The following is a 15,306-nucleotide window of genomic DNA, read 5'->3' on the forward strand; positions in this document are numbered from 1 at the left end:
TGTCGCCGTTGTGTTAGAAGAAGCTGTTGTATTTTAAGATGTCAGTGATTTGCCTACTCCATTTGCTCTGCTGTTTGGCCTTCTCTACACTCTGAACATTGATTTCCCAAAATAACTGAAATATGCTTTTGAGGTGATTTTTGGTCTTGAAGGACCTTGGCTCTCAGTGCTCTGCTAGGGTGCAGTCTCTCACAACCAAGCTCTTGCTGTGAGGATAACCTCCACCCACAGAAGTCTAGATATCTCATCAATTATATAATCAAGTGAGGTGTGATCAACATCATCCATGAGATTGACAAAGTTTGAGTTAATCGAGTTTTCTTCATATCAAGAACTCTGAGCACTGTAGTGGATATTATGCAGTACAGCTTTTGTTGCAAGCAAAAAATAAATATGTAGGCTGTACAGAATCACTTGGATGTGCAAACCAAATATTTCAGTTTAAATAAGGTCTGACAAACATCATGTTGGGTTTGACCAAGTTTTGGTTTGTTTTATGTGTACCAGGGAACATTTCTACTTATTTTGGGTTGTAAATAGGATATACAGAACCTCTTGGATGTGCAAGCAGCGTGTTTAATTTAAAGTATGGTGTGACAAACATCACATTTTTTTCTGGGTATGAAAGAAAGAAAGCACTGTAGTGGACTTTCTACAATACAGGTGTTGTCATGCATATATGGAATAGGATGTTCAGCCTGTACCCTATATCCTTTCAGTACATTTTTCTATTTTTAGAAAATAGGTATTTTACTTTCAGAAATGTTATTTAGAGCCACGTTGATGCCCAAACCAAATGTTTACAAGTGTTCACTTTTCAAGTCCTGTTCTAATTATCTTAGAAAACACCCTTTCACATCCTTTCTTCCCCTTCTTGAAGTAATCACTCATCTAACATAACATGATTGAGAAGAATGCATTGGAAAAGCTGTTTTGACCTGTCCACTGTTAGATCAGTCATTTCAAGGAAGGGGGAAGACGGATGTCTTGTAATTCATGCATGTAAGGGTTAAAGCACAGGCTACAGTATTCTCTTTTGAATAGGATTTTGTGGCTGTTAAGCCACCAATGTTTGAATGACACTCAAGTGCATGAAATGTTTGTTGTTTAAATCAACATTTTATTGGAAGTGAGCAAGAAAGTCTTCTGTCCTTAATGCAATGAAGTGAGAAGATAACAAAATTGCATCAGCTCACAATATTAAGGCAACCAGCTGCACAGCCTTTCTAAGTAAACTCAGCTTGTTTGTACAAGTTCTATTCACACATACTTAAAATCAATGCAATGTTTAAAAAATTGTCTTATGACAACCCAGGAATTCAAGTCCTCCTAATATAAACCTTTAAGTCCTTGCAATGTTTAATCTCATGTTAATTCAACTTACAAATGAATTTACTCATAGCATTTGCTGGGCAAGGAATCTCGATGAAAGCAATCATTAATTCTAGTTTGTTCAACATTGTGCCCAAAAGCTGACTATACTGTGCAGCTGGTTGCCTTAACTTTAGTCAACTTCCAATTTTTTACAGTCAATTTTCTTGTTTGATTTCTTTCTCTAATCGTTTGATGGTCCACATGTGTTTTCTTATTGCTGCTCTCCTCCACAGCCAAAAACTTCTTCCAGTGCTGGTGGAGACGAGGTCCCTCTGAGAAGGCGGTGTCCTGGAGTCGGGATGGGGCTGCCTGGGGTGGCGTCGTCATTCTTTGTTCCAGTGTTGGCATCTCTCCAGTGGCATTTAATACCAGTCCGCGACGAAGTCAAACTCCTGGAACAAGTCCTGCTCCTCCGGGCTGAGGACCCTGGAGCCAAGACTGAGGACTGGGGCTTCGGATGTTAAATCATCACCCACATCCTTGTGCTCTCTGACGTTGGGCACAAATGGAGGCGTTACCCTCTGTGCCTCCAGCCCAGGCCAGTCCACGCTCCTGAAGAAGGCGTGCTGCATCACTTCTTGGGTGCCTCGCTCTCCGGCCCCGAGCCGCCAAGCAGGATTCTTGCTCATCAGCCTAGTCATGACGGAGACTGCTTCGTTTGACAGGTGCTGGGGGAATGGCACTGGATCATTCACGATACTCTCGTACAGATCCCGCTCATTGGCTCCGGTAAAAGGACACTCGCCCACCATCATCTCAAAGAGCAGGACCCCCAGTGCCCACCAATCAACTGCACGGGTGTAGGACTCCTCCGACAGGACTTCTGGAGCGAGGAAGTCAGGAGTCCCGCAGAACGAACTTGTCCGGTCACCTGCACCCATATTTTCCTTGCACAGACCGAAGTCCGCAATCTTCACGAAGCCTCGTCTGTCCATCAGCAGGTTGGGCAGCTTCAGATCCCTGTGTGCGATATTGTGCCTGTGCAGGAAATCCACCCCCAGCACCACACAAGCAGCACTGAATACAGCCCGGGGCTCTGAGATCGCTTCTCCGTCCAGCGTGAGGTCTCCCCCTGCGACGTACTCCATGATGAAGACCAAGTGCTCCTCAGTCTGGAAGGAGCCGTAGAAGTTCACCAAGAAAGGGTGGTGCACGCTGCTCACAGTCTGCAAGACGCTCCTCTCACACATGAGGCTTGCAACATCTTGACTGTCAACAACCCCTCTTTTTTGAATGGCCTTGAGGGCAAATCTTTGGGTGGTTCTTCTCGACTCCGCAAGCAGCACCTTTCCAAATGCGCCGCGCCCTAGAACAGTGACACATTTGAAATCCTCCAGACAACAATGAAATTGCCCCGTCAGATCTGGCTGTGGGAGTTCGAGAAGCTTCTCCAGATCTTCAAACTCCTCCAGGTCTTCAATCTCCTTCTCCAGCTGCTCAAACTCCTGCATCTCCAGGCGTTCATTCTCCTCCTTCTGCAGACGTTCAAACTCGACCTCCAGACGTTCATTCTCTTCCAGATATTCAAACTCCTCCTCCAGATCAATAGGGTCATTCAGGGAGTCTGAATTCTCCTCTGCATCCTCCTGTGTCGTCCTGCTCACAGGGCCAATCACAAGGGGGCAGCTTTTCTCAAGGGCGTGGCTGCCTTCGCTGGAGGAGGCCGCTGGGCTGTGTGTTTTTTGCAGCTCCTCTCCAGCACATTCCTCCGTGTCGGTACTGGCGTCGGGCTTGTTCTTGCGCGACTTATACCAATACCAGCCCATAAGCACCAGCGCTGCTGGAAAAACTAGCGGCAGGATTCTCCCCGGAAAAAACATTTTCTCTGGTAGATGGTCCAAGAACAGGCGGGTCGCTAAGGCGTGTCGTGGGTCGTCAACTCTGTCAGGTGAGCTCACGATCTGAATGCTTCGGCTCAAGCAGCGCTATTTATGTATCGGGACCCAGTGTGACGTCATAGCGTTCACGTCGCCATGGTGACGTGTGGGGCACAGTTCGCTCGCGGATCTCCTCCGCTGTCTCGGGGAAAGGACGCATCTGGCCCAGGGCCGCCTCAACTAATATGTGACGCTGCTGGGCCGGTGTAAACTTGCACCCGTGTTTGAAAGTGTTCGATGCGGCCTGTCTGTCAATATGAGCGCAGCGGCCCTGGGCGGAGAAACGCGTCATGAGTGACGCATCTCAAGCCACGCAAAATAAAATACCGGCACCGACAGTATAGCTCAGACGACTGGACTGTATTCATTTCACTCTCTGCCACGTCTATCAGCCATATGTGCGCACATGCACTGGTGATGTCGCTCACATGTGCACAGAGAAACGCAGAGGCGAGTGAGTGCTAGTGAAGCAGCGCACACTTGTCTTCAGTGACTGTATTGGTCGAGTCTGCAGTGTGAACACGGTGTCTGACTGCAGTGACAGCGCTGCGCTCATCAGCTGTCAATGCGCTGTGAAACTGAGCGCGACGCGTAGGGACTAATCCGAATTAGGCATGAAACCATATGAAGTGAACCGCAGCGTGTTTCCAAGAAAGCAATGAGACGACACCCGCTGTGTGTTTTGCAATCCGATATACAATGATATAGGTAATGCAAACATATAGCAGTTGGGAGACTTGCAAACTAAATCTGTGTCTCATTGTTTAGCATTTGAAACAAAAGCAGAGAGAGGTCCAAACGCATGCGCAATGGGATTTTCTGAATAAGTGAATATCAAAATCAATCATGTACTACAATCAATTCATGTACTGAGATGGTATTGATTGGAGATACTTGGGTCCACACACACAATTATCGATGTGGAGATCTACAAAAGTGGAGGACAATACACGTTTGCATTCAAATAGCTCACTGACAGCATTTTTAAACAATATTGTGTAGAATATACTACTAAAGTGCCCTGGAAAAAAGACAGCAATAACCTTTTCACACAGCTAATCCAAACCAAAGTGTGCCGGCCTGGCCACAAATTGTCTCTGGCTTGATGGAAATATGCTGGGAAGGATGATTTTATCTGAGCCAGCCTGGTACAGGTTAGCTGGTATACCCATCTGTGTGTTGGGAAAATGTGCCTACACATAATACCCTTTTCTCAATCTGAACTGAGTCATGGGCTGAAGGCTCAGACTGCGAGCACATTGTGTGGCTGTGCATTTGCTGTTGCTACATGCTAAAGAGCATGTCATTTAAACCCCCATCTCCTTCACATGAGGAAGACATGTTTCTTATTTACGTGTGGAGTTGGAGGAACACTTTTCTGTGTGTCCAGATCTTGTGTTTGAGATGCTTTTCGTGCTGTGGGCTGTATAGGATGCTGTGCAAGGTTGCAGGATGGTCGGTGACAAAGCAGCGGCCTGGCAGCGCTGTGACAACGTGGACACAAATGTGCAAACTGTGCGCTCAATTGCGCCTGAGCATCCTGCCGCTCAGACACTGTATCTGAACAGACAGGCTACACTGGACACGTCTGTAGTTTTCAATGTGAATTAACTGTAATAATGAAGGTTGAAATATGTGTTTCATTCTTTAATGACAAACTACCATATAATCAGTGTTCACAACTTTAAAAATATATTACAGACTTTCCATAAACGATGATAATGAATGTTGAAAACTGTTTTTTTTACTTGAATGTTAAACCACTGTAAATAAACGGTTAAGAACTGTAACACAAGTGTTACAATTTGAAGGTTTATTAAGCATACAATTAAAGTGGAGAAATTATTTTAAAATCTAATGTTGAAATATTATGTGTATACAGCTGTAGACCATAAAACAGTTTACAATGTATGTGTTACAGTTTATGTGTCCTTAAACCTGATGTTACAGCTGAATTGCCTGTCTGATACAAGAATCAACACATTTAACTCAAATTCGAGCACACACACGGGTGGTGGGATTAGCTCCAATCTGGACTATGTTATTAACATTCAGCAAGTCTTCATTTTGTAGTTCTAATTAGTAATGCTCATCACCTTCTGTGAAACTGTACGCTCTCATAAAGTGCCACTGAATGATCTGTATTGTGTTGCATGCTTCTCTGTGTTGTCAAGGCTGTTTAGGCCCACTATTATTATTATTATTATTATTATTATTATTATTATTATTATTAATGTACATTGCAGTTCAATCTGATGGTGTGTTAAAATGGCTTCACTTGGCCTCTTTTGTTCCACAAATAAATTGCTTTTATACTTTTGCCAAAACAGCTTAATATTATGATTTGAGGTACATTTTGAGTAGGTATACTTAAAGTCCATCCTGACAACACAATTGATTGTGAATATTAAAAAAAATGTATTAAATGGTTTAACTTAAACAGTTATGGCAACACAGAGACATATGCAACAACAAAAAACAATGTAATTCCCCTGTAATACCAGACAGAAACCCACCTCTGGCAAAGCGTAGCTTGATAACTGTATCACAAGCCTGCATAGCTGTGACCTGGTCATATACTAACAGTGATCTTACATCTTCAACAAAAGAGAAACTGCTTTCAAAATGATGAAGAGAATCTGCATAAAAACTACCAAAACCCTGATTCTTAATACATATTTTCACACAGATTAGTATTTTTTCCAAAATAATGCAGTAATAATGTGAACAGCTTCTTTCACTGTCAAACTCCATGATGGTCAACATCTGGGGAAGCTGCTGCAAGAGTTCAAAGTTCAACTTGAAGGGACAGTGAGAGTCGCTGCACTTCTCTGTAAATTCTGCCGACTCTGCTGTAAATACATGTCTTTTAGTTAGAAAAATCATTGTTGCACTGTGTTCTGGATTGGTATTTGTGTAATGTTATAAAGCGGATATTTTGCTAAAGCAATTGAGGAAATGAAATAATGAAGTTAAATGATTGAACTTTTAAAGAGATAAGTGTTAAACTACTGTCAATTAAATTGGAACATTAACAATTGTTAACCCAGCAGGCAAAATACATTAGAAACAACGTTGTTTCAACGTCATATTTCAACATTGAATATACATTGAAAATTGGTTGGATTTGCAAATGGAATCAATGTTGAATTGTCAACATTCCTTCAATATCAATTTAATCAGCAAAGGCAAACAACCACAGAAAGAGAGAGAGATGACAGATAACATGATTAATCTGGGGTGAGAAGAAAATAAAACAACTAAATTACACTTTCTTGGTGTGAACTATACAAAAACAGAACAGGAAAAAAACACAGGATGAACATACAATGAAAACTCCAAACATCGTTTTTTTTGGCTGAAATTACTTTATTGTCATGTGTTAGAAGAAAGACAGTACACTGCACATATTGTGTAGAAAATAACACAAAATGTGTCATACTAGTACTATTAACACATGTTTTGTGTAGAATTTCTACACATTACTTCTAAGGGTGTATCTTAAACCACCTGAAAAACAGATTTAAAAAATGCCATCACTCTTATACATACACACACACATATACATATACATACAAACACTTATATATATATATATATATACACACACATATACATGTACACACACATACATACACACACATATACACTCACCTAAAGGATTATTAGGAACACCTGTTCAATTTCTCATTAATGCAATTATCTAACCAACCAATCACATGGCAGTTGCTTCAATGCATTTAGGGGTGTGGTCCTGGTCAAGACAATCTCCTGAACTCCAAACTGAATGTCTGAATGGGAAAGAAAGGTGATTTAAGCAATTTTGAGCGTGGCATGGTTGTTGGTGCCAGACGGGCCGGTCTGAGTATTTCACAATCTGCTCAGTTACTGGGATTTTCACGCACAACCATTTCTAGGGTTTACAAAGAATAGTGTGAAAAGGGAAAAACATCCAGTATGCGGCAGTCCTGTGGGCGAAAATGCCTTGTTGATGCTAGAGGTCAGAGGAGAATGGGCCGACTGATTCAAGCTGATAGAAGAGCAACTTTGACTGAAATAACCACTCGTTACAACCGAGGTATGCAGCAAAGCATTTGTGAAGCCACAACACGTACAACCTTGAGGCGGATGGGCTACAACAGCAGAAGACCCCACCGGGTACCACTCATCTCCACTACAAATAGGAAAAAGAGGCTACAATTTGCACAAGCTCACCAAAATTGGACAGTTGAAGACTGGAAAAATGTTGCCTGGTCTGATGAGTCTCGATTTCTGTTGATTCAGATGGTAGAGTCAGAATTTGGCGTAAACAGAATGAGAACATGGATCCATCATGCCTTGTTACCACTGTGCAGGCTGGTGGTGGTGGTGTAATGGTGTGGGGGATGTTTTCTTGGCACACTTTAGGCCCCTTAGTGCCAATTGGGCATCGTTTAAATGCCACGGCCTACCTGAGCATTGTTTCTGACCATGTCCATCCCTTTATGACCACCATGTACCCATCCTCTGATGGCTACTTCCAGCAGGATAATGCACCATGTCACAAAGGTCGAATCATTTCAAATTGGTTTCTTGAAAATGACAATGAGTTCACTGTACTAAACTGGCCCCCACAGTCACCAGATCTCAACCCAATAGAGCATCTTTGGGATGTGGTGGAACGGGAGCTTCGTGCCCTGGATGTGCATCCCACAAATCTCCATCAACTGCAAGATGCTATCCTATCAATATGGGCCAACATTTCTAAAGAATGCTTTCAGCACCTTGTTGAATCAATGCCACGTAGAATTAAGGCAGTTCTGAAGGCGAAAGGGGGTCAAACACAGTATTAGTATGGTGTTCCTAATAATCCTTTAGGTGAGTGTATATATACACACACACATATATATATATATATATATATATATATATATATACATACACACACATATACATGTACACACACATACATACACACACATATATATATACACACACACATATATATATATATATATATATATATACATACACACACACACAAACATATATATATATATACACACAGACATATATATATATATACACACACACACTTACATATATATGTTTTATGTATTAAGGGGAATTGTGTGAATTTTTTACCATGCCACTCAAATACACCCATGATAAAAGTACCGTCTGTGGAAATGCATGTGTTTGAGAGGATATTGTGTTTGTCATCTGGCTGTTTGATTGTTTTGTCACAACGTCTATTTCTTCGTTGATGAATCGCTGCCAAATCCCCGTTGAATAGCGGTTTTATTCTTGTTGATCCACGTCGCCACTACATTTCAACCACGAAACAACGTGGAAATGACGTCCAGTGCCTGCTGGGAATTGTCCCATTTAATTTACAGTACTTTAACATTCATATTTTTAAAAGTTTAATCATTTTAAATCATAATAGGCGGAGAAAAAAAAGTTAGCTCAGATGAACGCGGGAACCTGGAAAACCGAAATAAATGTTTTTGTAATATAATTTGCATTTTATTTCGAATTTTGCATGTAATATCTGAATAAAAATCATATTTAAACCATCTCCAAATGTATATATAATTGTATTGATACTCAGTGTTTGGCGGGTTTTTTGGCCAATCAGATGATGCTCAGTCTGGCGCCAAGGCTTTGCAAGGGAATGGAAAGATGCTGTTTCTTTAGTGTACGGTTTGTGTGGAGAGAAAAAAGTCACCATGAATAACTAAGATTTCTTTTAAAAGTAGGAGAATACAGAAAACGTATTTAAACATCAAAGGCTGAATCCTATATCGGTGAGTGAGCTGAAAATACTACATTTTGCAACAGCCGTAGTTTAAATAGGCAAATTAATGACTGCAAGCTCTGCAATTGTACCGTCTTTGACATTTACATCAATTAGGAAGAAACACTTGGGTGTTTTAAGTCAATATTGAAAAGGCTGTGAAGTCATTTAACTACTAATTGGGCCTTTATGGACACAGCTTGCGATGGAAAAGGGGGAGGAGGTGACTGGTGTAAACTGGCATTTCAATGGCGTCGTGTGGATATCGGTGAATAGAGCCGGCTTGAGCAGCTGTATTTTCACGCTAGTTTTTAGTCCTGGCACTTGCTTTAAAATGGGTGTTCAGAGGACACAGAGGGCAGGACTGGCGATTTAACACAAGTTAGCGCTTTGTCTGCTAGTGTTGATGTGTAAGCACGTTGTATTCACACAGTGATGTGTTTAAAGCTGCTTGTGAAGATCCACTTAAAACAGTGCATTGAAGGAGGCGGTCCTGTGTGAACAACTTCAATCAGGTTCAGCCTGACAGTGTTTACCTGCAACATGCAAATCCAGTTGAGCGGTTTGCTCAGTACACACAGTGAAAACTGCTGTCTCTGGGGAGGAACTGGAGTATGGGAAGACTGCATTTCTTCTGAACCAAATGTGTTTTGTGACTTAAATGATGGTGAGCTTTTGAAATCCAGTCCGTTGTGTCTTCAACTCATTTTGTATCAGGATGCATTTGAAGGGGTTGATCCCTTGGGTTCAGCTAGGAAGAAACACAAAGTCCTTGCTGTGTATTTTACTCTCGGAAATGTTCAGATCCATAACAGATGCAAGTGGCTTTGCTCTGCACTGGGAAAGATTTGAAGGATTTTGGGCAGGAGAAGGTGTCTTGTTCCTCAAGATCTGAACAATTCAGAAGAAAATTGATTTCCTCTTTCTGATGGCAGTACCATTGAAGGGACTGTGCTTTGCATTACTGGAGATAATTTAGGATCCCATTGCATTGCTGGTTTAAATGAAAACCGGTATTGCCTTGTGACTCGAGAGGTTTTTCATGATTCACCTACAACTACAGGCCCACTTAGAAGTGTGGAGAGTTAAGATTCATCAGTTGAGACATTGTGTGAGGAAACAACAGAGGTGCAAGGCATCAGACATGACTCTGTATTTGATACACTGAGATACTTTAAGGCAGGGGTGTCAAACTCAAAAATAAATATGTAGGCTGTACAGAATCACTTGGATGTGCAAACCAAATATTTCAGTTTAAATAAGGTCTGACAAACATCATGTTGGGTTTGACCAAGTTTTGGTTTGTTTTATGTGTACCAGGGAACATTTCTACTTATTTTGGGTTGTAAATAGGATATACAGAACCTCTTGGATGTGCAAGCAGCGTGTTTAATTTAAAGTATGGTGTGACAAACATCACATTTTTTTCTGGGTATGAAAGAAAGAAAGCACTGTAGTGGACTTTCTACAATACAGGTGTTGTCATGCATATATGGAATAGGATGTTCAGCCTGTACCCTATATCCTTTCAGTACATTTTTCTATTTTTAGAAAATAGGTATTTTACTTTCAGAAATGTTATTTAGAGCCACGTTGATGCCCAAACCAAATGTTTACAAGTGTTCACTTTTCAAGTCCTGTTCTAATTATCTTAGAAAACACCCTTTCACATCCTTTCTTCCCCTTCTTGAAGTAATCACTCATCTAACATAACATGATTGAGAAGAATGCATTGGAAAAGCTGTTTTGACCTGTCCACTGTTAGATCAGTCATTTCAAGGAAGGGGGAAGACGGATGTCTTGTAATTCATGCATGTAAGGGTTAAAGCACAGGCTACAGTATTCTCTTTTGAATAGGATTTTGTGGCTGTTAAGCCACCAATGTTTGAATGACACTCAAGTGCATGAAATGTTTGTTGTTTAAATCAACATTTTATTGGAAGTGAGCAAGAAAGTCTTCTGTCCTTAATGCAATGAAGTGAGAAGATAACAAAATTGCATCAGCTCACAATATTAAGGCAACCAGCTGCACAGCCTTTCTAAGTAAACTCAGCTTGTTTGTACAAGTTCTATTCACACATACTTAAAATCAATGCAATGTTTAAAAAATTGTCTTAAGACAACCCAGGAATTCAAGTCCTCCTAATATAAACCTTTAAGTCCTTGCAATGTTTAATCTCATGTTAATTCAACTTACAAATGAATTTACTCATAGCATTTGCTGGGCAAGGAATCTCGATGAAAGCAATCATTAATTCTAGTTTGTTCAACATTGTGCCCAAAAGCTGACTATACTGTGCAGCTGGTTGCCTTAACTTTAGTCAACTTCCAATTTTTTACAGTCAATTATCTTGTTTGATTTCTTTCTCTAATCGTTTGATGGTCCACATGTGTTTTCTTATTGCTGCTCTCCTCCACAGCCAAAAACTTCTTCCAGTGCTGGTGGAGACGAGGTCCCTCTGAGAAGGCGGTGTCCTGGAGTCGGGATGGGGCTGCCTGGGGTGGCGTCGTCATTCTTTGTTCCAGTGTTGGCATCTCTCCAGTGGCATTTAATACCAGTCCGCGACGAAGTCAAACTCCTGGAACAAGTCCTGCTCCTCCGGGCTGAGGACCCTGGAGCCAAGACTGAGGACTGGGGCTTCGGATGTTAATTCATCGCCCACATCCTTGTGCTCTCTGACGTTGGGCACAAATGGAGGCGTTACCCTCTGTGCCTCCAGCCCAGGCCAGTCCACGCTCCTGAAGAAGGCGTGCTGCATCACTTCTTGGGCGCCTCGCTCTCCGGCCCCGAGCCGCCAAGCAGGATTCTTGCTCATCAGCCTAGTCATGACGGAGACTGCTTCGTTTGACAGGTGCTGGGGGAATGGCACTGGATCATTCACGATACTCTCGTACAGATCCCGCTCATTGGCTCCGGTAAAAGGACACTCGCCCACCATCATCTCAAAGAGCAGGACCCCCAGTGCCCACCAATCAACTGCACGGGTGTAGGACTCCTCCGACAGGACTTCTGGAGCGAGGAAGTCAGGAGTCCCGCAGAACGAACTTGTCCGGTCACCTGCACCCATATTTTCCTTGCACAGACCGAAGTCCGCAATCTTCACGAAGCCTCGTCTGTCCATCAGCAGGTTGGGCAGCTTCAGATCCCTGTGTGCGATATTGTGCCTGTGCAGGAAATCCACCCCCAGCACCACACAAGCAGCACTGAATACAGCCCGGGGCTCTGAGATCGCTTCTCCGTCCAGCGTGAGGTCTCCCCCTGCGACGTACTCCATGATGAAGACCAAGTGCTCCTCAGTCTGGAAGGAGCCGTAGAAGTTCACCAAGAAAGGGTGGTGCACGCTGCTCACAGTCTGCAAGACGCTCCTCTCACACATGAGGCTTGCAACATCTTGACTGTCAACAACCCCTCTTTTTTGAATGGCCTTGAGGGCAAATCTTTGGGTGGTTCTTCTCGACTCCGCAAGCAGCACCTTTCCAAATGCGCCGCGCCCTAGAACAGTGACACATTTGAAATCCTCCAGACAACAATGAAATTGCCCCGTCAGATCTGGCTGTGGGAGTTCGAGAAGCTTCTCCAGATCTTCAAACTCCTCCAGGTCTTCAATCTCCTTCTCCAGCTGCTCAAACTCCTGCATCTCCAGGCGTTCATTCTCCTCCTTCTGCAGACGTTCAAACTCGACCTCCAGACGTTCATTCTCTTCCAGATATTCAAACTCCTCCTCCAGATCAATAGGGTCATTCAGGGAGTCTGAATTCTCCTCTGCATCCTCCTGTGTCGTCCTGCTCACAGGGCCAATCACAAGGGGGCAGCTTTTCTCAAGGGCGTGGCTGCCTTCGCTGGAGGAGGCCGCTGGGCTGTGTGTTTTTTGCAGCTCCTCTCCAGCACATTCCTCCGTGTCGGTACTGGCGTCGGGCTTGTTCTTGCGCGACTTATACCAATACCAGCCCATAAGCACCAGCGCTGCTGGAAAAACTAGCGGCAGGATTCTCCCCGGAAAAAACATTTTCTCTGGTAGATGGTCCAAGAACAGGCGGGTCGCTAAGGCGTGTCGTGGGTCGTCAACTCTGTCAGGTGAGCTCACGATCTGAATGCTTCGGCTCAAGCAGCGCTATTTATGTATCGGGACCCAGTGTGACGTCATAGCGTTCACGTCGCCATGGTGACGTGTGGGGCACAGTTCGCTCGCGGATCTCCTCCGCTGTCTCGGGGAAAGGACGCATCTGGCCCAGGGCCGCCTCAACTAATATGTGACGCTGCTGGGCCGGTGTAAACTTGCACCCGTGTTTGAAAGTGTTCGATGCGGCCTGTCTGTCAATATGAGCGCAGCGGCCCTGGGCGGAGAAACGCGTCATGAGTGACGCATCTCAAGCCACGCAAAATAAAATACCGGCACCGACAGTATAGCTCAGACGACTGGACTGTATTCATTTCACTCTCTGCCACGTCTATCAGCCATATGTGCGCACATGCACTGGTGATGTCGCTCACATGTGCACAGAGAAACGCAGAGGCGAGTGAGTGCTAGTGAAGCAGCGCACACTTGTCTTCAGTGACTGTATTGGTCGAGTCTGCAGTGTGAACACGGTGTCTGACTGCAGTGACAGCGCTGCGCTCATCAGCTGTCAATGCGCTGTGAAACTGAGCGCGACGCGTAGGGACTAATCCGAATTAGGCATGAAACCATATGAAGTGAACCGCAGCGTGTTTCCAAGAAAGCAATGAGACGACACCCGCTGTGTGTTTTGCAATCCGATATACAATGATATAGGTAATGCAAACATATAGCAGTTGGGAGACTTGCAAACTAAATCTGTGTCTCATTGTTTAGCATTTGAAACAAAAGCAGAGAGAGGTCCAAACGCATGCGCAATGGGATTTTCTGAATAAGTGAATATCAAAATCAATCATGTACTACAATCAATTCATGTACTGAGATGGTATTGATTGGAGATACTTGGGTCCACACACACAATTATCGATGTGGAGATCTACAAAAGTGGAGGACAATACACGTTTGCATTCAAATAGCTCACTGACAGCATTTTTAAACAATATTGTGTAGAATATACTACTAAAGTGCCCTGGAAAAAAGACAGCAATAACCTTTTCACACAGCTAATCCAAACCAAAGTGTGCCGGCCTGGCCACAAATTGTCTCTGGCTTGATGGAAATATGCTGGGAAGGATGATTTTATCTGAGCCAGCCTGGTACAGGTTAGCTGGTATACCCATCTGTGTGTTGGGAAAATGTGCCTACACATAATACCCTTTTCTCAATCTGAACTGAGTCATGGGCTGAAGGCTCAGACTGCGAGCACATTGTGTGGCTGTGCATTTGCTGTTGCTACATGCTAAAGAGCATGTCATTTAAACCCCCATCTCCTTCACATGAGGAAGACATGTTTCTTATTTACGTGTGGAGTTGGAGGAACACTTTTCTGTGTGTCCAGATCTTGTGTTTGAGATGCTTTTCGTGCTGTGGGCTGTATAGGATGCTGTGCAAGGTTGCAGGATGGTCGGTGACAAAGCAGCGGCCTGGCAGCGCTGTGACAACGTGGACACAAATGTGCAAACTGTGCGCTCAATTGCGCCTGAGCATCCTGCCGCTCAGACACTGTATCTGAACAGACAGGCTACACTGGACACGTCTGTAGTTTTCAATGTGAATTAACTGTAATAATGAAGGTTGAAATATGTGTTTCATTCTTTAATGACAAACTACCATATAATCAGTGTTCACAACTTTAAAAATATATTACAGACTTTCCATAAACGATGATAATGAATGTTGAAAACTGTTTTTTTTACTTGAATGTTAAACCACTGTAAATAAACGGTTAAGAACTGTAACACAAGTGTTACAATTTGAAGGTTTATTAAGCATACAATTAAAGTGGAGAAATTATTTTAAAATCTAATGTTGAAATATTATGTGTATACAGCTGTAGACCATAAAACAGTTTACAATGTATGTGTTACAGTTTATGTGTCCTTAAACCTGATGTTACAGCTGAATTGCCTGTCTGATACAAGAATCAACACATTTAACTCAAATTCGAGCACACACACGGGTGGTGGGATTAGCTCCAATCTGGACTATGTTATTAACATTCAGCAAGTCTTCATTTTGTAGTTCTAATTAGTAATGCTCATCACCTTCTGTGAAACTGTACGCTCTCATAAAGTGCCACTGAATGATCTGTATTGTGTTGCATGCTTCTCTGTGTTGTCAAGGCTGTTTAGGCCCACTATTATTATTATTATTATTATTA

At 42.9% G+C, this 15,306-nt stretch overlaps 2 protein-coding genes across 2 annotated transcripts; both read right to left on the bottom strand.

Moving 5' to 3' along the window:
- Positions 1-684: 684 nt before the first annotated feature.
- On the bottom strand, positions 685-2,848 carry LOC136715798 (serine/threonine-protein kinase N2-like). The gene has a single exon (XM_066693180.1). It carries the CDS (start codon positions 2,823-2,825, stop codon positions 1,737-1,739), a length of 1,089 nt encoding a protein of 362 aa, XP_066549277.1. The 5' UTR covers positions 2,826-2,848; the 3' UTR covers positions 685-1,736.
- An 8,151-nt stretch (positions 2,849-10,999) lies between these two features.
- On the bottom strand, positions 11,000-12,691 carry LOC136716149 (serine/threonine-protein kinase N2-like). The gene has a single exon (XM_066693644.1). It carries the CDS (start codon positions 12,666-12,668, stop codon positions 11,580-11,582), a length of 1,089 nt encoding a protein of 362 aa, XP_066549741.1. The 5' UTR covers positions 12,669-12,691; the 3' UTR covers positions 11,000-11,579.
- Between the last annotated feature and the right edge of the window lie 2,615 nt (positions 12,692-15,306).

This window comes from Amia ocellicauda, chromosome 20 (assembly GCF_036373705.1).
Source record: "Amia ocellicauda isolate fAmiCal2 chromosome 20, fAmiCal2.hap1, whole genome shotgun sequence".
Taxonomy (NCBI): Eukaryota; Metazoa; Chordata; class Actinopteri; order Amiiformes; family Amiidae; genus Amia; species Amia ocellicauda.